This window comes from Micromys minutus (assembly GCF_963924665.1).
Source record: "Micromys minutus genome assembly, chromosome: 3".
NCBI classification, from domain to species: Eukaryota; Metazoa; Chordata; class Mammalia; order Rodentia; family Muridae; genus Micromys; species Micromys minutus.
In genome coordinates, this window is record NC_137972.1 from 26,515,201 (window position 1) to 26,540,330 (window position 25,130).

The 25,130-nt window shown below is 36.3% G+C and overlaps 1 protein-coding gene across 12 annotated transcripts in view; it reads left to right on the top strand.

Moving 5' to 3' along the window:
* The window catches only part of WNK1 (WNK lysine deficient protein kinase 1), a 111,897-nt gene that overhangs the window by 66,389 nt on the left and 20,378 nt on the right, over positions 1-25,130 (top strand). For 5 of the 12 annotated variants that reach the window (XM_080914514.1, XM_080914519.1, XM_080914520.1 and 2 more), the window contains exons 6-19: positions 1,537-1,756; positions 3,193-3,526; positions 4,262-4,449; positions 12,173-12,253; positions 16,154-16,282; positions 18,137-18,598; positions 19,446-19,727; positions 20,438-20,535; positions 20,627-20,789; positions 21,210-21,326; positions 21,656-21,829; positions 22,033-22,090; positions 22,206-22,328; positions 22,937-24,381. In XM_080914514.1, coding sequence (XP_080770640.1) covers positions 1,537-1,756; positions 3,193-3,526; positions 4,262-4,449; positions 12,173-12,253; positions 16,154-16,282; positions 18,137-18,598; positions 19,446-19,727; positions 20,438-20,535; positions 20,627-20,789; positions 21,210-21,326; positions 21,656-21,829; positions 22,033-22,090; positions 22,206-22,328; positions 22,937-24,381 — 3,874 coding nt within the window. The remainder of the gene's footprint in view (positions 1-1,536; positions 1,757-3,192; positions 3,527-4,261; positions 4,450-12,172; positions 12,254-16,153; positions 16,283-18,136; positions 18,599-19,445; positions 19,728-20,437; positions 20,536-20,626; positions 20,790-21,209; positions 21,327-21,655; positions 21,830-22,032; positions 22,091-22,205; positions 22,329-22,936; positions 24,382-25,130) is intronic. The other 7 variants (XM_080914518.1, XM_080914517.1, XM_080914523.1 and 4 more) reach the window with 4 other exon arrangements.

Here is a 25,130-nt window from a genome sequence, read left to right on the forward strand (position 1 = left end):
CTTGTAGGATAATTTAGAAAACTCTACATTAGAGTTTATTCTCCAATGCAGCAAACCCATTCCTTAATTTTTTTCTCATTAGACTTTGAAAGGTAAAGTAAATCTTGGCTGTTGAAAATCAGCTCATCAACATATTCTTGTTTTTTTTTCTGTCATTATTCCAGGATACAAAACAAAACAACAGCCAAAAAAAAAAAAAAAAAAACCGTCGATACTCCTTTGAATAAAAAGAGATTTTACCCAGAGTTCAAGAGATCTGGCTTAGTCATTTGTATAAACAGAACTTTTCTGAAAAAAGTGTCAAGTATCTGTTATGCAGTGTAGCTAATGGCTCACCTGTAGGCTCGGCAAAGAGCCTCGATCTGTATTTAAAAATAATGTTTTTACCACATCCCCATATCAGCTTTAAAAGAAAAAGCACACCATCCTATCTTAATTAATACAAATATAAATTGCAAATTGAGCATAACCTGTCTTCTAAAATATGAGTACAATTGGGTATATCAGTCAAATTCAGGAATTCTGTATCTTCACCCTTCTAGGTTCATGTTCCTTTCAAAACTTTGTTATTTAGACGAGTTTAACATCATGATCTTTAACTGTTCAGTGGATATTTAGTTTGAGTTTCTGTTTTGCTCTTTTAAGACTTTTTCACTATAAACAAAGGGATATTTGTTTTGAGTCTTAAAATGTCATTTTGTTTCTTTTCTGGATGGAACAGTTTATTTGATTACTGGTATTTTGTTTAAAGAAGAATGATTGTTATGCAACCAGCCTTTGACTTGCATAATCCACAAGTTGTTGATAAGGAATTGAAAGAATTTGTTGTAGTAAATAGTAGATCGCTGTTGTAGAAAGTACCAAGCTAGAAATCAATAAGTTTATGTTCTAGTTTTGATTACGTCATCATTTATTATTGTATAACTTTGAGAAAGACTATTAATCTTTCTTAGCTTGCATTTTATATTAGTAAATGAATAGTTACTGTTCAAGAGTCAGACAAAGCCATACATAATTTTGTCTTCTTGGATTTTTTTTACCTATGCTACTTTGGCATTTTGAAGCTTTGATATTCTATGTATTACTTGCCATAATTAGATCTTACTTACTAATAAGATTTAATTTAAAAATTGTTTCTATCAACTTATTTAAAAAACAGATTGAAGTATGACTATAGGCTGGAGATGTAGACGTACTTGTCTAGAATGTACAAGGTAATATGTTCCATTGCTAGCACTCCCATGTACAGAAACACACACACACACACACACACACACACACCTCTATAACATTATCATTCAAATGGATTAGTGTTGAAATGAATAACAAAATTTTCTTTGTTTTTCTATTGTAGATGTTTACCCTTAACTAAATAATAAACACATACATTTAAAGGTCATTCTTATGCCTCTAAGTACTCTGTACTCTGAGGTCAGCCTGAGCAACATAATGAGATACTATCTTAGAAAGAGAAAGAAAAATATCCTTTCAAACTAATGACTTTCTTTCTTAATTTTCTTTTTCTTTCTTTGAAAGATATTCCATCAAAGACCTTTTGAACCATGCCTTTTTCCAGGAGGAAACAGGGGTACGGGTAGAATTAGCAGAAGAAGATGATGGAGAAAAGATAGCTATTAAGTTATGGCTGCGTATTGAAGATATTAAAAAATTAAAGGGAAAATACAAAGACAATGAAGCTATTGAGTTTTCCTTTGACTTGGAGAGGGATGTACCAGAAGATGTTGCTCAAGAAATGGTAATTGACCCTTATATGTTGATGTTGATTTATGTATACTAAAAGTGATAGGCAAAATCAAAACTATTTCATTAGTGATGTATTATACATATCTCATTAATATGGTGCTGTATTGCTCCCAAGTGTTTTGTCTTTGGATGTGGGGTTAGGGAGTTTCTATGATTTCTCTTTAAGATCTTTCTTTGTGCTTTTTGATACTGTTTTGATAAGGTGGTTGGGTTTTAGTCCTTTAAATTTTTTTATATGAGGAAAATAACATGTAGGTACAAGTGGATAAATGAGATACAAGACTGGGATGTACTCTGGAGCCCTTCTAATGTCTGTAAAGGTTAATAACTCCTACTTTGTAACTGACTCTTTAGCCAAAGTGTGTTGATTACACTATTCTGCTGTGGGAACACTGGACTCATCCCATTCATCCATCCCACTGAATGCTGAGATTATAGGCATATCCAATCTGATCAAGTTTGGAATTGTTTCTAAATATTAGTTAGCCTTTGACCCATCCTCATAAATACTGTAGAAAGATAATAGGATTATAAAGTATTTTTACTTTGGTGGCTGGAGAGATAGCAGTTACAAGTGTATACTGTTCTTACAAAGGTCCTAGTTCAGTTTCTAATACCCATATCAAGCACTTCACATTTGCCTATAATTCCTGCATCAGGGATCAAATGCTGGGCCTTCATCTGCACACACATGATTTAAATAATAAAAAGAAATATTACAAAAATATTTTTTCTTTGAAGGGTGTTTTCAAGATCAAAAGTTACTAATTACTCTTTGACGTATTTTTACTTCAAGTATGTGTAAAAGATCACTGTTCTGAAGGAAACCTTTATCCAAATCTAGATATGTCAGTGCCTTTTTTAAAGCCAATTATTATGCAGATAGTCATAGAGTACGTTTACAAGGATTTTTTAAAAAATATTCAATGTTTTTTTAAAAGGGCCAGATATGAAAAAGGTATTTAATTTTATTGGTTTGTTTGTTTTTTATTCTCTAATCCTTTTTTATAGTCCAGTCTTCATTCCCCCTCCCAGTCTGCTCCCCACCACTCCCCATCCCATGCCTCCTCCCCTTGTCTTTAAGAGGATGTCCCCATTCCTCCACTACCCCTCCCACCTCACCTCACCAGACCAACCCATTCCCTAGGGCCTTAAGTTTCTCACGAGTTAGGTTCATCTTCTCTCACTGAGACCAGACCAGGCAGACCACTGCTATATGTGTTAGGGGCCTCATCAGCCCGTGTATGCTGCCTGGTTCATGGTTCAGTGTCTGAGAGATCTCAGGGATCCAGGTCAGTTAAGACTGATGGTCTTCCCATAGGGAGAAAGTTAATGCAAACTAGTAATTTTACTGTTTGAAGTGATTTTTTTTTTTTTTTTTTTTTTTTTGGCTACCCTTTTCTTCCTAATACACTTTTTACTCTGTAGGTCGAGTCTGGTTATGTCTGTGAAGGTGATCACAAGACCATGGCTAAAGCTATCAAAGATAGGGTGTCATTAATTAAGAGAAAACGAGAGCAGCGGCAGTTGGTTCGAGAAGAGCAAGAAAAACGAAAACAAGAAGAGAGCAGTTGCAAACAGCAGAATGAACAACAAGCAAGTGTTCCCCAGGCAGGAATCCAGCAGCTGTCTACTGCTAACACTGGCATACCCACTGCTCCCACCACTTCTGCTTCAGTTTCTACACAAGTAGAGCCTGAAGAACCCGAGGCAGATCAACATCAACAGCTGCAGTATCAGCAACCTAGTATATCTGTGTTGTGTAAGTATCTGGGGAGGTAAACAGATGTGCTAGCTTGTTCTTTATGTTTTCATTCTTATATCCATGATTAATAGAAGGGAGAAACACTGAGGAAATATGGTTAGAATATAGGAAAGTTTGAAAAAATGTCCAGTGTCTTTACATTTTGAGTTTTTAGTTGTATATTTTACTTAGTTCCTTAAAATTGAGAATAATTGAGTGAATAAATTTTGGCATTTATAATTGCAGCTGTTAATCTGGTTCAGCTCTTTTAGCAAAACTGCAGAGTAAACCAAAGACTGATGAGGCCAGTGCTCATTAATTGGATATTAACTACACACAGGTCTCCACAGGGTGAGACCTGGAATTTGGATTCAATTTAAGACGAACTGAAGTTTTATTTGCTCTTCAGATGATAACACTCAGTGATAATCAGAGAAATACTTTTTAAAAAAAGATTTGCTATCTTCAGAAATACCAGAAGAGGGCATCAGATTCTATTACAGATGGTTGTGAGCCACCATGCGGTTGCTGGTAATTGAACTCAGGACTTCTGGAAGAGCAGCCAGTGCTCTTAACCACTGAGCCATCTATCTCTCTAGCCCAAGAAATAATTTAAGTACTCATTTAAGCTATTTTTTTAAAATTTATTTCAGATTTGAACAAAGAAATAACATTAATGTAATGATGACTATAAATGTGAGGAACTTTTTACTCTTCCATTTGCCTCCCTCTTATGATTCATTTCTCCTTCAGCTGATGGAACAGTTGACAGTGGTCAAGGATCATCCGTATTCACAGAATCCAGAGTGAGCAGCCAACAGACTGTTTCCTATGGTTCCCAACATGAGCAGGCACATTCTACTGGCGCAGCCCCAGGACATACAGTTTCTAGTATCCAAGCACAATCTCAGCCCCATGGGGCGTATCCACCCTCAAGTATGGTGAGTAAATGCATAAGAAAATGTAATACTAAAATAATAGCCAATAGGTAATCTGCCAAATTCAAATTATTTATATCATCTAAGTAACACTGAGTCTAAGAATATAAATAATCTAGTCAGCCTTACATGAGGGGACTTAAATAGTAAAATGCTTAAAAATTTATTTGTACCAGACTTTTATTGTTATTCTCTAGCAACATGACAGTTTTTTACATGGCTTTTGAATTACATTGGGTATTATAAGTATATAATCTAGAGATTATATGCAAATACTGTGATAATCTATATAAAGGACTTGGCCAGCTGAAGATTGTGATATCTGTTGGGGTGACTTGAAACCAATTCAGAGCAGAAACTGAGGGTGTTATTTTTAAAACAAATCAGTTTATAAGAGTATAACTGGAGTAGATCAAACTGGGTAAAATATACACAAAAAAGTGAGAATTAGCTGAACTTCCTATAGAAAGCAGCTATGTGAACATTAAGACTCCTAGGACTTAAAACTCTTCACAGTGGCATAAACTAGATATACCAGATTTGTGGGTGGAACAAGTATTTTTTTTAAGTATTTTTTAAAGCTTACTTACTAAAGAAATTTAAAGATTTTTTTTTGTATAAAAACCAGGTAAGATCTTCCAAACTATTGTAGAATATTGCATGTGAGTATTAATAGAGTAAAGGAATCCTCTGACTAATATATTGCTTGTATTTAGTTGATCATCAGTTGCTATGCGTGTTCCTTTCCCAGTATATGTTCATTTGCTTTTTCCCTTTATTTGGTATTTATTTTATTACCAGTTTTTTTTTTTCAGAGTCAGCTTATAGAAGTAATTTCTTGGAATAGTTTGTTTGTGTACATGATATGGATGCACATTGTCCATTTGCAATAGTGAATGTTAAAGTATGAATCATGAAATATCCTCATTTCTTTTGCTGACTCTCTGAGGTCTTTGTGGGGGGAAAAAGCTAGATCATACACTTCAAAAAGGAATTAAATGATAAGTACTCACTCTATATCACTTGTTTAGTACAATGTTAAAGCAGACTGATTTTCTTCCATCCTTAGAAAGCTTTAATCTGAACTTTGAAGAATTCTTATCTTCATTAAATGAATCTTTTTGTTTCAGGAAGATACTTTTGCTCATAAAAGATGTTTGTTTTAGAGTCAATTAATCGATCAGTCCTGCTTTGAATGTAGGTCCCAAGATTAATGACCACATTAATAAAAAGAAAACTGCTACTAATACTATATACTAACCTTTTAGCAGTCTGTTCTCTAACCTAAGTATGGTAAATGATCTTAGGTGATTTATTTGTAACTACTGACAAATATTAGTTGTCAGCACTTCTTACTTTCTCCCTTTGTTTAAGAGATATTTTCAACCTCTTGACTTTCCTCGCCACAGGGTTATATATGTTTTTAAAAGATTGGATTGATTATTAATGTAGCTCTCAAATGCTTAAGCCATTAACATAGTTATATTTATTTGCTGCCCTAAAATCAGACTTTCTAGATTTTTGATGACGATAGTCTGTAGTTATAAAGAATTACAAGACTTTATAATATTAAAATATTTTATAGTTCTATTGTCTCATTTCTATGCCTTATAATAATGTATGAACTGTAAGAGAATTTAAAAATAAGAAAGATAACAGATTGTAACCAAAATGAACTAAATTATGATACATATTTATAGGCTCCAAGTTTGGCTGAAAGCATTCTTTGCAGCCAGTTTTGAAAAAGAAATAGATTAAAAGAAAAAGAAATAAGTCACTTGCTCCAGACAACCTAACAGTATTAGACCAGCTCTGTAGCTATGTTAAACCCTTTCTCTTAAGTTACTTCAAACTTTATAGGTCTAAACTGAATTTTTTGTATTGGGGGTTGTGGTATGATTAAACTGAAGGCACCCCGGACTGGCTCCTTTATAACAGTACACAATATTGTTGTAATGCCCAAAACTGATACTCAGTTGTGAATTTTTCTTCTAGTCAATGACTTTTTAATCTTTGTACAGAACATGGCAAGTTTAGTAGTGTAAGCAAACAACTTTTTAGACTGCCTTTTAAAAAAATAGATGAATTTTTCCCCCGTCAAGTTACTAGAGCTCTTGCAAATAATGTACCCTTAATCTAAGTATTTAGAACTATAGTTAACTGTTTTTCTTGTGTAGTATTAGTCATTTTTTAAATTAATGAACTTATAACAAAATATTCAAGATTATAATTGATCTTTTGATAGTTTATAAGAAAACCTGAACAAAACCATTAGAACAGGAAGAATAGTTACAATATACCAGCTGTGCTGTGTTGAATTATGCCTTACACTTTTTTTTTTTGAAGAATTGGGGAGGGTAGAACATTTCTTTATGTTAACTATACCCTATTATCAGTGTACATTGGTTATTTTGTTTTTAAAATACTGTGTTTTTCATGTGTGTTTGTTTTCCGTTTAGCCTCGTCGTGGCCGTAGCATGTCGGTTTGTGTTCCCCATCTTTCTGCTGTTCCCTCTTTATCCCGCATCTCTCCCAGTGCTCCTTCCACCCCACCACCAGTGCTGTCTGCACTACTTTGTCCTTCCCTCCTTCGGACTGCCCCTGAGGAAACTTTTGCCGAAAAACTCTCTAAAGCATTGGAGAGTGTCCTGCCTATGCACTCTGCCTCTCAGCGCAAGCACCGACGCTCCAGCCTGCCTTCCCTCTTTGTCACTACTGTATGTAACTGTAAACTTCCTGACAAGTGAAAAACCATTACCAATGAATACATCCGGGCATGAAGACTATACTTAAAGAGCAAAACTAAACTATTAGCAGATGTTGTGTTTTAAAATAACTATTCCTATAGGAAACATTTTTTAATAAGACTTTAAAGGGGAATAAAAAGCAAAGAGGCCATGAAAAAGAATGCTTATAATGTCATTAGCACATATTAATAGAGTTTTTATTATACTTTCCCATCTTCTATTTATACAAGGGTTCTCATTTTTATATCGTAGCAAAAAGTATGTATATTACCTAATTAAACTCATTAGCCTAATCAAAAGTAGAGTCTACCAAACATTGACCAAGTATGTTTTTTCCTCAATTTATTCTTAAGGAATATAATTGAGTCCTTTGTTTTTGAAACCAGTCAATTGAGGAGTAAAAATTGGTTTTAATTCAATCATTTGTGTAAAATGAAATGTCAGGATATCAAAAGGTTATTTTTTATCTGGGAAGCACTTTTTTTTCACCTCTTGGATTACATAAAATTGGAGATAGACTCTAGCAATATATTAGACACATATACCATGTGATTGTCCTTGTGTCCACTAATATCTATGGAAGATTCAACTTCTCAAATTGCATTAATTACTATGAGATGTTGTTTGCTGTCTTTTCAAACAGAAAATATTCTGAACTAATGACACCACCACAAACTTAAGGTTTTTACTTAGGGAAATGATTAACTATACAGTGTTTTATGGCTTCAGGACAAAACTTGAATAATCAATAAAATTTGAGTACTCTGATTTGATGGAGAAATACTTTAGCAGGATGAAGAAAGGGCTCCATGACTTAAAGTGTTTACTGTACAAGCATGGAGACCTAAATGCAGCTTCCCAGAACCCATGTAAAGCCTAATGCAGTAGTTACTGTCCATAATCCCAGTGTTCCTATTTCAAGATGGGAGGTGGTAATAGACTTTTCAGAATCTCAACGTGTCTTGCAATCTGTTCTATACATAATCAAGCAACAGACACCTGTCTCTGACAAGTTGAGGGTGATGTCCCAACACTTGAGATTGTCTTCTGGCCTATTGAACCTGGACCCTTACATATGCTCACTTTAGAAGTCCATGGTAGAGGATTATGTATATTGCATTTGGCAAGCAAGGATTCTAAGCTCAGTCTTAAATTCTGGAAACAAAATGTGCTATCAAGTTTGCTATTACCTCCTTTTTTGCCTGAATTGTCAGAATTAGAATTTGTCAGAATGCTCATTGTAATCAACCCTTAGCAATGATCAGAAAAATGATTTAGCTTCTGTAACTAGTTTTATGAGAAACTATTCATTGTAGTTTTAAACATAGAAGGAAACAACAAGTCATTTTTTTTATTTGTTTAAGACAGTGCTAAGGCCTTATACTCTAAAATCCCCCTGCCTCAGCCTCTTGAGTGTTAATATTATTATAAGTATGTACCACTGTATTTGGCTTATCTTATACCAAATACCAAAAGCCTCTTCTCATTTATACTATTATAAATCTCTTCTGATCATCTACTATTAGCTAATGAAAAATAACTAAAGCCTCTAATAGACTGGTATAGCACTATGGAACAGTAGCTCAAATTGAAACATATTTTAAATTATAAAAATAATAAGGCTATTTATTGTCCTTTAATATTCTAACTTTAGCTCTTTCCATTGACAAATACTTTAAGATTGAACACATTTATTATAGGTAAAATAGAATTAATTACTTGGGAATTTTTAATTCATGTCTTTGCTTTGATGGAGCAAGTTTATGGGAAAGCAGCTATTTTTGTTTGTTTGTTTATTTTGTTTTGTTTTTATTCAAGGAAGTGCCACAGATTGACTTTATTGGCCCTGGATGTATTTAATGGATTTTTGCTATAAATTTCAAAAGCATTGTTAGTTATTAAAATTTTGGTGTGGCCACTTCATGGGGTTACACAGAACTATCCAGCTGTGCATGTCTGATGTAATTTTACATATTGAATGTATGAATTACTTGTCTTATTCATGTTGATACAGCCTCAGTCCATGGCGCATCCGTGTGGGGGGACCCCAACATACCCAGAATCACAGATATTTTTCCCAACTATTCATGAACGTCCAGTTTCTTTTTCACCACCTCCCACCTGTCCACCGAAAGTAGCCATTTCCCAACGACGTAAGAGCACCTCCTTCCTGGAAGCCCAAACTCGCCACTTCCAACCCCTGCTGAGGACTGTTGGCCAAAATCATCTTCCACCTGGTGGCAGCCCAACTAACTGGACACCAGAGGCCATAGTTATGTTGGCTACTACAGCCAATAGAGTAAATAGAGAGCTATGTGAGATGCAGGTCCAACCTGTGTTTGAGCCACCCCAGATTTACAATGACTATAGACCTGGACTAGCACTGGCAGAAGAAGCTCATTATTTTATTCCTCAGGAAACAGTATATCTAGCTGGGGTGCATTACCAGGCCCAGGTGGCAGGACAGTATGAGGGCATTTCATACAACTCACCAGTACTGTCAAGTCCTATGAAACAGATAACTGAACAGAAGCCAGTGCCTGGGTGCCCTGCCTCAAGTTCTGTCTTTGAATTTCCTTCTGGACAGGCTTTCCTAGTAGGACACTTTCAAAATTTAAGATTAGATTCTGGACCAAGTCCAGCATCACCCCTCTCTAGTATTTCTGCGCCTAACAGTACAGATGCTACACATTTGAAATTTCACCCTGTCTTTGTACCTCATTCTGCACCAGCTGTGTTAACTCATAGCAATGAAAACAGAAGCAACTGTGTATTTGAATTTCATGCTCAAACACCAAGTTCCTCTTCAGGAGAAGGAGGTGGGATTTTATCTCAACGTGTTTACCGAAATCGACAGGTTGCAGTGGATTCAAGTCAGGAAGAACTGTCTCCTCAGTCAGTTGGATTACATTGCCTCCTGCAGCCTGTTACTGAAGAACAGCGTAATAACCATGCCCCAGAATTGACCATTTCTGTGGTAGAACCTATGGGACAAAACTGGCCAATAGGAAGCCCAGAATATTCCAGTGATTCCTCTCAAATTACTTCTTCAGATATCAGTGATTTTCAGTCACCTCCCCCTACAGGGGGAACAGCTGCACCTTTTGGCTCTGACGTCTCATTGCCCTTTATTCGCCTGCCTCAGACAGTGTTACAAGAATCCCCACTATTCTTCTGTTTCCCCCAAGGAACCACATCTCAGCAGGTCTTATCTGCTTCATATTCTTCAGGAGGATCTGCACTCCATCCACAGGTTATAGGAAAACTTTCACAATTCTTTTAAACTACCCTGTTATGCACCAGTGCATTTAAATTTTCTATCTCATTTCCCTGAATCATGGATTTATAAGGAATGTTGTTTATTTTCTTATTAGGATATCTTTTGTGGTTATAAATACTTGTACTAAAGAATGAACTATACAGTGGAAAATACCTGGTTTGTCTGTGATTTTAGTTGTCAGAATCAATGACTAATCTCTTTGGAATTTTGTGGTAGTAATGAAATTGTCTATCAGTCTTGATTATTTATAGTAAAATGATTTAGTGTATAATTCCTTTTAAATAAGGTTTTAAAAATTAAAAAACTAACCATAAAGCAAAATGGGAAGTATTGAAAACTTTTTTTGGTGTCATATTAAGAAACCCAGAGCTTTTCATTATAAGAAGAAGTTAAGAAAACATATTTTAGAAATTTAGCTTAACAAATGAAGGTGCCATTCCATTTTGAGATGGTATCAGTCAAATTGCTATATTAAAGATACAAATAAAACATTAAACTAAAATTAAGAACTATGTCTAATTTTAATGACTATTAGAGCTTATTATATAATCTTATTGGATTTTCATGAGTTTATGATAATGTGTTACAAGGTTAGGAACAATAGATCTTTCAGGCCCTGTTTTCAATAATTACATGTAAAATTTTAGTCACACAGGTGAGCATATATACATACTCATGAACATTTACACAAAGAGATAGAATTAAAGAAGTCAGCAGTGACTATCTCTTCTCAGTTATTTTAGAGGAGTGCTGACAAGCAAAAGGACCCTGAAATTTAAACACTGTGGACATGCCATATGCTTACATTATTCTCTAAGCTTTGCAAAGGAAAAATATTTTTAAAGAAAATAGACACTTGAAGTTTTAGTGGAGTATGATTAATCCATGTAAACTTCAAAGAACTTCTGCTACATTGGAATGAAACAATAAAGGTGGTAGCCTTTTCATTTCCTTAACATGTTTATATACAGTATATATGAGTTACTTTCCCTAACATATATTTTTACACTTTATTCTTAGTTAATTTGCCTTCTTGTTAAATGGGATACACTGTTCAGTTCTCAGACCCAACATGGTTGACATTCTGGGTTAGTTAATCCTTTGAGTGAGACTCATCTGGTCATTATAGAAATTTTTTTAGTAGCATCTCTAGAAGTAGCAGCCATTTAACTAGCAGCCTAGTTAACAATCAGAATGACTCCAGATATTTCTATGTTACCAGGACAACAATTATATGCCTATTTAGGAGTTGGTTTTTAACATACCGTTCACATTTTTCATCAGAGTTACTATGACACTACAAGAAGCAGCAAAAGAGAACCAAATTAACATTTTTTCGAATGTGGTTTTTTATTCAAGAATAATTTTTTCATATTGATATCTTACCACATTTTTCCTGTAACAATTTTATTTTGAATCTGACTATTCAAGCCAACTAAAACTGTTGGCAGCTTCAATGGAACTATCAGTGTGTTTGTGTTTTTGTCTTTCTGTTTGTGTTTACCTGAGATGTGATCAGAAATGTTCTATGATCTTTTTCTGAACTTACCAAAAAATTCCAGAGGTCGGTCTTGTACTACAGTATCAAGCTGATGGTTCATTTTGATCAAGCAATCTTCTCAGGATCTGAAGTATTTATACAAAAATCTAAACTATGTGTATAAACTTTATCTAATTTGTATTTGCTTTTTTCCTTCAGGCACAGGGGCAGAACCAGGGCCAACCATCAAGTAGTTTAGCAGGGGTTCTATCTTCACAACCCATCCAACATCCTCAGCAGGTAAAAATGTTGTGTTACTATATTATCGTTTAGCAGTAGCCACAGACACTGTTTTATATCTTTATGAGCTAGATTTCTGACATAAGTAGCTTGCTAAGTGTTTGAAAGAGTAATTATCATAACATGTCTTACGTGCTTATGAGCAATTTAAGAGATAAGTGTTAAAAAGAAGAATTGTGGGGTAAAGAGATTACTCAATGGTTAACAGCACTGACTGCTCTTCTAAAGGTTCTGAATTCAGTTCCCAGCAACCACATGGTGACTTATAACCATCTGTAATGAAATCTGGTGCCCTTGTCTGGTGTAGAGGCATACATGCAGGCAGAGCACTATATATAATAATAAATAATAAATCTTTTTAAATTTTTTCTTATATTTATAATGATTTTATGCATAAATCATACAAAGAATAGAACATTGTTTCTACTTATGTTTATGACTCTACTCATGTTCATGTATCACCTCTATTAATCCTAGCATTTGGGAAGCAGAGGTAGGTGAATTTCTCGAGTTGAAAGATCTACACATGGTCTACAGAGTATGTTCCAGCACAGGCATGCCTATTGACAGAATCCTTATCTTTTTTTTAAAAAAAAAAGGCATTTTTGGTCACTTCTACTTCCCATGGTACATGCCTTGGATCATGAACTTGTTTGTAATTACTAATATGTGGGAAAGAGTATCAGATTTTATACAAGAGGGTCTGAAAGAAAATTTAAAGAACATTTTCTTAATGGAGATTAAGTCACAAGTTAGACGGCTCAGCAGCTAAAATGTTTGTTGTATACCTCTGAAGACTTAAGTTCAATCCCTAGGACCCACATAGCTGTGGAAGGAGAGAACTGATACTAGAGTTTTCCTCTAGCTTCTACGAACACACCATGGCATGTACCCCCCAACACACAAACACTATACACACAATAATACAATAACATTTAATGAGGCTGATAGGTGCCTTGTTAGTTAGGAACACTTGATAGTCTTACAGAAGTTTGATTTCCAGCATTCACATGATGACACCCATAGATAACTGCCTAAAATTCCAGCTCTAGAGAATCCCAAGCCTTCATTCCCCACAGGCACCTACAATCTATCACATGTGCATACCTTAATACACATAGTTCAAAATAAAAATTAGAGACTGAAGTGGAAAAGAGTCCTGGATGCTCTTGCAAACAACCCTGGTTTAGTTCCCAGCACACATACACACTGACTTAAAACCATCCATAACTAGTGTTTCAAGGGGTGAGATACCCATTTTTGACCTCTGGGCACCAGGCATGTATGTAACAACAACATTCATAGAGATAAAATAAATAAATGCTTTCTAAAGAGTCACTTTGAAGTCCTTTTTATACTGAAGAAATTAATTCTGTCATACACGTATTTACCCAGTAACCAACATCTCATCTTTAAAAAAAATAAACCTTTTTTTGATTATAGACCTTATATTGCTTCTAACATTTTTTTCCAATTTCTTGAACTCATCTATAATAATTTTAAATTTAAGAAGTTAAACATTTTTGCCAACAACATTAAATTCTATTGTATAACCCCTAGTTAGAATCAAATTACAAGTCATGTAATGGTAGAAGCTAATCACTTTCAAGCTTTTTGAATCACCTTTTATAATATATCCCAAACTGGTCTTGAACTCTGTTTTCTTGCCTCTGTCTCTCAAGTGCAAGAATTATAAGCATGAGCCAACTTAGCTTACCTTTCACACCAACACCAGTAAAAGAAAAACATTGAAGTATGTGTGCCATTTTTTCTTTCTGTAAAGAAACGTGTCCATTGTCTTAAATACTCATGTATATTTACATTTGTACATATCTATAAATATTACCAAATGAAGGAAAAAGAAATAAATCATTAAGTTCAACCTCAAAAAACAATACTATATTAATAATACTATATCAATAATATAATATAATACTATATCAATCCTGCCAATCCATGAGCATGGGAGATCTTTCCATCTTCTGAGATCTTCTTCAGATGGGAGGGAGTGGGTAAGTGGGGGAACACTCTCAGAGGAGGGGATGGGATAGGGGCATTTGAGAGGGGAAACTGGCAAAGGGGATGACATTTGAAATATAAGTACGGAAAATATCCAGTTTTAAAAAAAGTTGGAATGAGCTGTATACATTAAGACACATGTCTGTAAATCTTTTTAGAAGCAGAAGCAGGATTGTAACATACAGGAAATGAAGACTCTGAGGTTCTTGGGGCTTTTGGGTCAACCAGCCTAGACTAATTGTCAAGCCCCAAGACCCAATGAAAGAAACTGTTTCTAGAAAAAAAAGACAGCTTCTAAGAAACAATACTTTTGATTTCCTTTCATGTGCTTACACTCATGTATTTACATCTACATAATGAACATGCTCATATACCTTTACATAAATACCTTTACATTACATGCTTTTCATGTAAAGAGAATAATTTCATTAAACATTGGTAAAGGGCTGCTGAGATTATCTAAAACAGGTAAAGGCAATTGCTGCCATTTGTGAACACCTGAGTTCAATCTCTGGAATCCCCACTGTAGGAAGAGCTGCCTTCTCATTTCCACATGGTTCTGTGGCAGGCACACATACAAAAAATATATGTTAAAGGTTGAGTGTTTCTTATGATCAGAGATAACATGCATAAGGAAGGCTCTGAGTTGAATTCTTAGTATCAACACATAAGTAAGCTTGTCAGGAATGGTTGAATAAGACAAGTGTATTTTGGTGCATTTAAAGTTTGGTAGTCTTAATTTGATGATACAAAATTATTCTGTAAGGACAAAAGTATTTCCACATACCGTATATAAAAATCCAAGGCACTCAGTATGTCAGTATGGTAATTTTATACATACACACACACACACACACACACACACACACACACACACACACCTAATTGTATTGGATATATCAAGATAAAGGTTTTGTGCTGGGTACTTTTACTTCAACTTAACACAAGCTAAAGTCATCAGGGAGGAGGGAGCTTCAACTGAGAAATTGCTTCTATAAAATCAGGATATAGCAAGCCTGTAAGGGCATTTTCTTAATTAGTAATTGATAGGAGGACACAGCCTATTGTGGCTGGTTTCACCCCTGGGCTGGCAGTGCTGGGTTCTATGAGAAAGCAAGCTGAGTAAGACAATAAGTGAGCACTTCCATAGCCTCTGCATTACCTCCTGACTCGGGTTCCTGCCCTGTTTGAGTTCCCTGTCCTGACTTTCTTCAAATACGAACTATGATGTGGAAGTGTAAACTAAACCTTTTCCTCCCCAACTTGCTTTTGGTAATAGTATTTGCTCACAACAGTAGTTAGCCCTAAATAAGACAGGACTATTAGTTGAAATATTTTTAAATACTTTCCCCCCCAGCCCCCCCCCCAAAAGACCTACCAAAATGTTAATTAGTAATATCACTGTTTATAATATAGGTTTGTGTTTGGTTTGTTTCAACAGAAAATAAAACTGGGAAAACTGAGAAAATCCATAGTGGCCACCTCTTGAGAATAGATAGGAATAGTAGCACTTAATTTAACTTTTAAAATATATATTTTTAAAAATCTGTATTAGTGTTTAAAGCCTGAAAGATTGTATGACTCTCACATTCCTGCAGTGCCCTTGGAGGCTGGAAGAGGGCATCGGATTTGTTGTTGTTGTTGTTGTTTTGTAGTCTTAATGTCATTCCCGAAGCCTATGTTTAAAAGCTAACAGGAACTGAGGGCAATGGGGCTTGCCTTCAATACCTTTAGTGATAGGGGCAGGCTGACTCTGCGTTTCAGAGCTACATAATAATACCTTGTCCTTTAAAAAAAAATTTTTTTTAAAAACCAGTTTAGCTTAGACAACATAGCAAAATCTTCTCTCAAAAAATCTGAAACATTGTATTTTATTCTTAGCAGCAGGGAATACAGACAACTGCTCCAGCTCAACAGGCAGTACAGTATTCAGTTCCACAGGCAGCATCTTCCAGTGAAGGCACTACTGCACAGCCAGTGAGCCAGGCTCAAGTGTCAGCTGGAACACAGGTAAACTCAAATTTCTAAAGAGACGCTACAAATGATATGTACTTTGTCCCTTCCTACAGATTTTTACCTTTTCTTCAAATAGTGAAGGATCTGTTAAAATGGAGTAAATATCATTCCCTTTATACATCTTTATTTATTATAAATCAGTATATGCTGTTAGCAATGACAATGTGAAATATGAAATATTAGATTTATAGGTGTGGTTACAAGTATTGAAACTAATGGTTAAATGGAAATGCTTTGTTAACTGAGCCTGTGACATTCTCTAGAAATATGTCAGCTGTACCTGATATTCCAGATTTGCCACTATGTTTTATTTCCATGTAAACTTCAGTAATTTCTCACTGCCTACAGATACTAACTCGTTGTATAAATTAGCTTCTCATTACTAACAAATAATTAGGAAATTGTTGTAGGGAAAGAATCTTTTTTCTTCTTCTGTGGTTTCAGAGGTTTCAGTCTATCCATGATTGGCAGACTGTATTGCTTTTAGGCCTGTAGCAAGGCATGGAAGAAGGATTATGCTATAAGAAACTATTTACCTTATGGCCACCAAGGAACATAGAAAAGATTAAGGCCATAATATAACTTTCAAAACCCCACCTACTCATTACCTATAACTTGGCCCTGCCCTCCACGATTCCTCTGCTTTTTAATCTATTCAAGGTATGAATTCATCAGAGGTCAGGACCCTAATGATCTAGTTGTTGCTGGAAATGATCTCAGAGACTTACTAAAGGGGACATATATTATTAATCTCTTACTTTATTCTTAAATCCAATTAAAGTTGACAACCAGGATTATCTATCACAAGATGGCCATGTTGATGCATCTTAGATTCCTCAGGCAGGTGGTTCAAATATTCAAGAAAAACCTTAGCTACTGCTATACCCATCCCATCCCACCCAAAAAACCTTGGTGGATATTTGATTTGTTTGTTTAGGGGATTATTTTGGTTTTTCTTAGATTGTACCCCCCACCCCCACCCCCATCAGTGGTCAAGTACCCTGTAGAAGGTATGTTCTTATGAATAACCTTTATCAACTTCATTTATTCAACATATGTGCATAGAATATTATTATTATATCTTAGAAATAAGACAGTATTATGTGCTAAGTAAATATGCTATTGTTTTATTTACCACAAAATAAATACTAATACATCCTTTTAATTTCTACATATATCCCAATTTCTTAGATGTTAAAATGATAGATTAGTGAAATACTGAGTGATAACATCCTAGAATCAGTGAATTATGTTAATTATACTCAATTTTATAGAACTTTTACATTTTAGAAATTGAGACGTAATACTGGTAAAATCTAATTCCACTGGAAAAAATTTTATATTTAGTCCTATTATAGGCCATCAGAGATTAGGTTATAACAAAGATGGCAGTGGATTATGGCATGTGAAATATATGTAGTAATGCTGATAAAAAAACAAAAATACAAAAATAAGTGTTATAGATATTATATGGGATCTTAGCACTTGGGAGCTAGGGGCAGGAGGTCGACCAAGTAAGCTCCAGGAAAGCCTCAGCTATGTAGTGAGAGTCAAGTCAAAAGACTAAACAGGAAAGAGGGAAAAACCCTTGCTTATGAAAAGGTCCTTTTTATTGCCAACAATGAAACACTACCAAGTTTTTCTACAACAAAAAGTTTGGAGGTGTTAGACATGTTCTTTGTTAGCATATTTGTCTTTCCTCTTCTTTCATGATTCTTACGTGGCATGTCAGTTTTTACTAATGTATTCAGGGTTTTAGTTTTCTTCTTCTTGGCTAATATGTAAATCTTGCTTTTGGCAGCTTTGCTTTAAAAAAAAGTCTTGTTTTGTTTTTCTTTACCTTCCCAGCTTCCAGTTTCCCAGACAGTACCAACTGTCCAAGGTGAACCTCACATCCCAGTTTCAACACAACCCTCAGTTGTTCCAGTCCACTCTGGTGCTCATTTCCTTCCTATGGGACAGCCACTCCCTCCTTCTTTACTCCCACAGTATCCTGTCTCTCAAATTCCCATGTCGACTCCTCATGTGTCCACGGCGCAGACAGGTTTCTCATCCGTTCCTATAACAATGGCTGCTGGCATTAATCAGCCTCTGCTCACCTTGGCTTCATCTGCTACAGCATCTTCAATCCCAGGGGGATCAACTGTAGTTCCTAATCAGCTTCCAACCCTTCTGCAGCCTGTGAATCAGCTGCAGGGTCAGGTTCACCCACAGCTTCTACAACCAACAACAGTTCAGTCCATGGGAATACCAGCTAACCTTGGACAAGCTGCTGAGGGTCCACTTCCCTCTGGAGATATTCTGTACCAGGTATTGTGTTAGCCAGCAAATCAGAGGGTATTAGAGTGTTTGATTTTAATGGCAGATCATTACAAAATTGAGAATTGTACTAGTTGAGTGTCAGTAACAATAACAAAAATTGAAACTCAAAACTAGAAAAAATAAGAATAGCAAAATTCTAAAAAGAATGGAAGACTGGGCATAGTAGTGTGTGCCTTTTACCCCAATGCTTGTAGAGTAGAGGCAGGTAGCAGATCTCTGAAAGTTCAAGGCTAGCCTAGTCTATATAGCATGTTCTAGGCCAGCCAGGGCTATATAGTAAGTCCCCGTCTCAAAAAACCTAATGGGATAATATTCTCAAATGATTCCTTACACATTTTTAAAGACACAACTTAGAAGAAAAGTTAACTCAGTATTCATATAGTAAGCTAGATATCCCTGGATATATGGTTAGTGAAATATACCAGGCTGCTTCTTTATATGCAGATGAGTAAAGAGAGCAGGCAGCCTGGTACTAACAGAACATTAAGGGCTTAAATTTATAGGGTTTATATTTGGTAATATGACTGATACCTGGAAATATTTTTGCATTCTTCCATGTAAGATTGCTGTAGATCCTTTCTGTGAGGAATTAAGTCCCTAAGTTCTACTTGAGTTGTCTCTAGAAAGGGAAATCAAGCAGTCTAAAATATGATTGAAAGAGTGCCATCCTTTAAGTTATCTGCTAGTTCATTTTGAAAATGATTTTTAAATTATTAGAAAGTGGGGCACTGTCCTTTGCTTTGTGCTTCCCCTCCCCCCTCTACCTTCTCATCTACTGATTTGCTAATTTGATGTTCCAACCTGCACTAACTCAACTTCCTCATTTCTGTCACAGGGCTTCCCATCTCGACTGCCACCACAATACCCAGGAGATTCAAATATTGCTCCCTCTTCCAACGTGGCTTCTGTTTGCATCCATTCTACAGTCCTAGCCCCTCCTCCTATGCCAACAGAAGCATTGGCCACCCAAGGTTACTTTCCTACAGTAGTGCAGCCTTATGTGGAATCAGCTTTGGTTCCTATGGGCAGTGTAGGAGGCCAGGTTCAAGTGTCCCAACCAGCAGTGAGTTTATTGCAACAACCCCCCACTACATCCTCCCAGCAAGCAGTTCTGGAGGTAAATGGAATTACTGCATGTTTATATAGAAAACATCTATGAACATGGGGTTAAAAGAACAAAGCAACAGGCTCCCCTTATTTAAAATGCACTTAGAGACTGTTAAACTAATTTGTAAATGACTTTGTCTTACAGCAGAATGAAATGCCAATGTGGGGGCCTTGTTGCCACTGGCTGTTCTGTTGGGAAGTGAGTTTGCCTTAGAGAAGATCAACACTATTAGCACTTCACTTCTAGCTAGTGCATTAGCCATTGTTCTTCCACAATCTTTTGCCATAAGCAGTTCATAAGAGTATCTTATCTTGCTGTGCTCCCAGCAGTCATTTTTGTCCTACTAGGATACAGTTCTGATTTCTTCTCTGCACTTTGCTCTACCTGCCCTATTGCACACTCTGGTAGGATGCTGGCTGCATGGCAAACTGTAGTTTCACAATGCCTAGCAAATAGGTTGGCTGACCTCACAACAACAGTCTATACTAGAAACTAGCTTTGGAAACTTTGAAAATGTAAGCACACTATTTTTAAGATTTCAAATATTAAGAATTAATTACTAGTAGCTTCATTGCTTCTAGGAATTATAGCGGGGTAAAACAAGAAAAAGGAAAGGGAGTGCCTCTTAGAATTGCTGGATGATAGGATTGCTGGATGATTATTTCATATTTAAATATATGTATAAATGCCAAGATTCAAATTATTCTTTCAATCTACAGAGTACTCAGGGAGTCTCTCAGGCTACTCCTCCCGAACAAACTCCTATAACACAGTCACAACCTACTCAGCCTGTTCCATTGGTTTCCTCTGTAGACAGGTAAGTAAACTAAAACACTCCTTTCTTTGATTAGTAGGTAGGATAATAGTCCTTTAAATCTTATTATACATGATTTTTTTTCCCCTTAAAGTGCACATTCAGATGTAGCTTCTGGTATGAGTGATGGCAATGAGAATGCTCCATCCTCCAGCGGGAGGCATGAAGGGAGGACTGCAAAACGTCATTATCGAAAATCTGTACGAAGTCGTTCTCGTCATGAAAAGACTTCACGCCCGAAACTGAGGATTTTAAATGTAAATATTGATTTGTGACCTTTGTAGTGTTTAAAGAATTTAGCACTTTTAATTTTAGAGATTATGAGATCTAAACCACTCACTTTGTTAAAATAAGCATACCTTATCTTTATATATGATTTTATAGCAACTTTTTTATTTAATACACACAGTCTCAGTTAATTTCTTTTTGTTGTTGCACCAAGCTCTAGAGTTTTAACTAATAGATAAAAAGACTAGATACTTTTGCTAATGGAAGATGAAAAGAACTCAAGGGCTGAGATCTTCTCACAAATTTCTTTAGCCAGTTTAAGATTGGAGGAATGGCCAAGTGGCAGTGGCACACATCTTTAATCCTAGCACTTGAGAGACAGAGGAATTTCAAAATGACTTCTCAAATTCAATAATAAATCAGAATGTGAATTACCTTTCTTTTTTTAGGTTTCAAATAAAGGAGACCGAGTAGTAGAATGTCAATTGGAGACTCATAATCGGAAAATGGTTACATTTAAATTTGACCTAGACGGTGACAACCCTGAAGAGATAGCAACAATTATGGTATGTCTCTATTTGGAATTTCACAATTTTCCCATAATATTTGGTCTTAAGTACATATCCTAGGCAATCATGGAGTATTTTACATCCACTTTCATTTTGATGATGAATTTTAATTTCTGTTTCAAAACTAGCTTACCCAATCCATGATTCTATGATTTAGATGGCTTTTGTCTAAATGTAGCTGTGTTCGGGGTCTTAAAGGAAAGTAGTATTTTAAATACCAAGTATACAATACAGCTGATGTACAGATTGAAGTCATAAAAATGAAATGGTAATTGAATGACTTAAAGCTTAAAAATGTACTAAGATTGATATCCTGTTTCTTACAGGTGAACAATGACTTTATTTTAGCAATAGAGAGAGAGTCGTTTGTGGCTCAAGTGCGGGAAATTATCGAAAAGGCTGATGAAATGTTAAGCGAGGATGTCAGTGTGGAGCCTGAGGGTGACCAGGGATTGGAGAGTCTGCAGGGAAAGGATGACTATGGCTTTCCAGGTTCTCAGGTAGGTTCACCATACCTATAATTAGTTCTGTTTATTTAAAATAGTTCTGTACTGCTTAATCTGCCAAGCAGAATATCCACTGATAAAATATTACCCTTGTGACTCATTAAATATTACCTTTATGTTCTCATCAAATGTGAGAATTTGCTTTGCATAATCATGGAGGTTGCATTTGAGAAGAGTTTTACTTTTGCTTATTGTAGAAATTAGAAGGAGAGTTCAAGCAACCAATTGCTGTATCTTCCATGCCACAACAAATAGGTAAGCTGCTCTTTGTTTTATTTGACAAGGAGTTGTCTGTGCCAATAATGAAATCTCGAGGTGTTATTCATATATAGCAATATACGTGAATTTCAATATGGTTTGTTTTGTTCAGGTGTTCCTACCAGTTCTTTAACACAAGTTGTTCATTCTGCTGGAAGACGGTTTATAGTGAGTCCTGTACCTGAAAGTAGATTACGAGAATCAAAAGTTTTCACCAGTGAAATATCAGATCCAGGTAAGCGATTCAGCCATGCTTTAGTAAATCTTGGAGCTTCTCTGATATGGTGGAAGCTTGATCAAGCAATAATTAATGATCAAATCAAAGGTAGAAAATTAAAAGTAATAATAAAGTATCATGGAAGAGGAAAATGAATTATAATAGAGAGTGTTGAAATAAAATATAGAGTTGGACATGACACATGCATGTGATTTCATTGCTCGGGAGACAGAGAAGGGGGAATGATCAGGAGTTTAAGGTCAGCCTGGGTGGCTATATGACACCCTGTCTCCAAAAAGAAAAAAAAACAAAAGAAAGACAGCGGACCATAAAGGACCAGGTGTGCTAAATAGAACCTATACTGTAATATGTTTCTTTATTTAGAGATAAATTTTGTTTTCAAGTTAGTCTTATGTTTGATTTTTGAGATTATGTACTCAAAAGCTGCCTTACCAGGTCAAGCTACTACTTTACTGTTTTATGGCATGTCGTTTCCTTGGGAGTAGTTATAAGTCTTACTGTTGTGTAGTATTGTTGATAATCCAGTAAAAGTTCCTCAAAGACACTCTTTTTGAATCCATGTTTTTAAAATAGGTTAATTTCATTATTTTTATTTTCCTTTCTAGTTTCGGCCTCTACATCTCAGGGTCCTGGGATGAACTTATCTCACTCTGCTTCGTCCCTCAGTCTCCAGCAGGCTTTTTCTGAACTGAAACATGGTCAGATGACTGAAGGACCCAATACAGCACCTCCAAATTTTAATCACCCAGGACCAACATTTTCTCCCTTTTTGGCTAGCATTGCTGGTGTCCAAACTGTAGCAGCATCCACACCATCAGTATCAGTCCCTATAACAAGCAGCCCTCTTAATGACATTTCCACATCAGTGATGCAGTCTGAGGCTGCACTGCCCACTGAAAAAGGCATTGTGGGAGTTACTACCAGCACAGGTGTGGTAGCTTCCAGTGGTCTCACCACATTGTCTGTATCTGAATCACCAACACTTTCCAGTGCAGTTTCAAGTTCTACAGTACCTGCAGTTGTCACAGTGTCTACAACATCCCAGCCAGTTCAGGCTTCCACATCTGGGAGCATTGCATCTAGCACAGGCAGTTTTCCTTCTGGAACATTTTCTACAACTACAGCTACTACAGTGGGTAGTGTGGCTGCCCCAAATGCTAAGCCTCCAGCTGTATTATTGCAACAGGTTACAGGCAATACTGCTGGGGTAGCCATAGTAACATCAGTCTCTACTACCACTCCATTCCCAGGCATGGCTTCACAGCCATCCCTTCCACTTAGTAGCAGCACATCTGCTCCTACTCTAGCTGAAACAGTGGTGGTTAGTGCACACTCACTAGACAAAGCATCTCACAGTAGTACAGCAGGATTGGGTTTGTCCTTTTGTGCACCATCCTCTTCTTCTTCCTCTGGAACAGCAGTGTCTAGTTCTGTTTCTCAGCCTGGTATGGTGCATCCTTTGGTCATCTCATCAGCAGTAGCTTCTACACCTGTTCTTTCCCAGCCAGCAGTACCTACTTCTACACCTTTATTACCCCAAGTTCCTAATATCCCACCTTTGGTACAACCTGTTGCTAATGTGCCTGCTGTACAGCAAACACTCATTCATAGTCAGCCCCAGCCAGCTCTGCTTCCCAACCAGCCTCACACACACTGTCCTGAAATGGATGCTGATAGCCAATCCAAAGCTCCTGGGATCGATGATATAAAGACTCTGGAGGAAAAGCTGAGATCTCTCTTTAGTGAACACAGCTCATCTGGAACTCAGCATGCTTCTGTCTCGCTAGAGACACCTTTAGTAGTAGAGACAACCGTCACACCGGGCATCCCTACCACTGCTGTAGCACCAAGTAAACTCATGACTTCCACTACAAGTACTTGCTTGCCACCAACCAATTTACCATTAGGAGTAGCTGGCATGCCAGTTATACCAGTGGGCACACCTGGTCAGGTTTCTACCCCAAGCACACATTCTTCAGCCCCAGTCAGCACTGCAGCAGGAGCAAAACCTGGAACAACTCCCCCAAAACCATCTTTAACTAAGACTGTGGTAAGATTCATCATAAAAATGACTAAATAAATGATTACTTTTCTTTCCTCCCTCAATAATTACATGTTTTCAGCTGAGTCTTGCAAGTCATGAAGGTCCCTGGCACATAAACTCATCACTCAGTCTTATAAAGTGACAGCAGTTTTAGGATATAAATACAGTTAACACAAGAATGTTCTTGTTGGAAATATGGGTAGATTTTTTTAGGTTATGTTGAACAATTTTCTTAGAATGTAGAATTATCAGGTCAAGTAAAATACATGTTTTCCCCCTGGGTCTTATGCCTCATGTCTATTATTCTAGCACATGAAGACATTAAGGTAGAAAGAGTTACAAGTTCCAGGAGAGCCTGGGCACTACAATGAGTTCCAGGCTAGCCTTGACTATAGAATGAGGCTTTGTTGCAAAAAAAGAAAGAGAAGAAGGGCTAAAAAAGATGGTTCAGCATGTAAGAGCACACTGCTCTTTCAAAGGATCCAAATTTGGTACCCAGAACCCATGGGCAAGAGTCGAATGCCCACCTATAACTCCATCACCTGGAGATCTGACCTCCTCTTCTGGCCTCTGCAGGCAGACATTCAGAAGGCACATACCCCCACAAAACATACATAGATATAAATAGTTTGACAATATAGTAAGTCTCTACTGAAAAGCAGGAAGAGTTATTTCTACTGGATTAGTAGATATTAAACAATTCTGTATCTCAAAAGGGAACAAAATATATCTACTAATAAGGGAATAGTTTATCT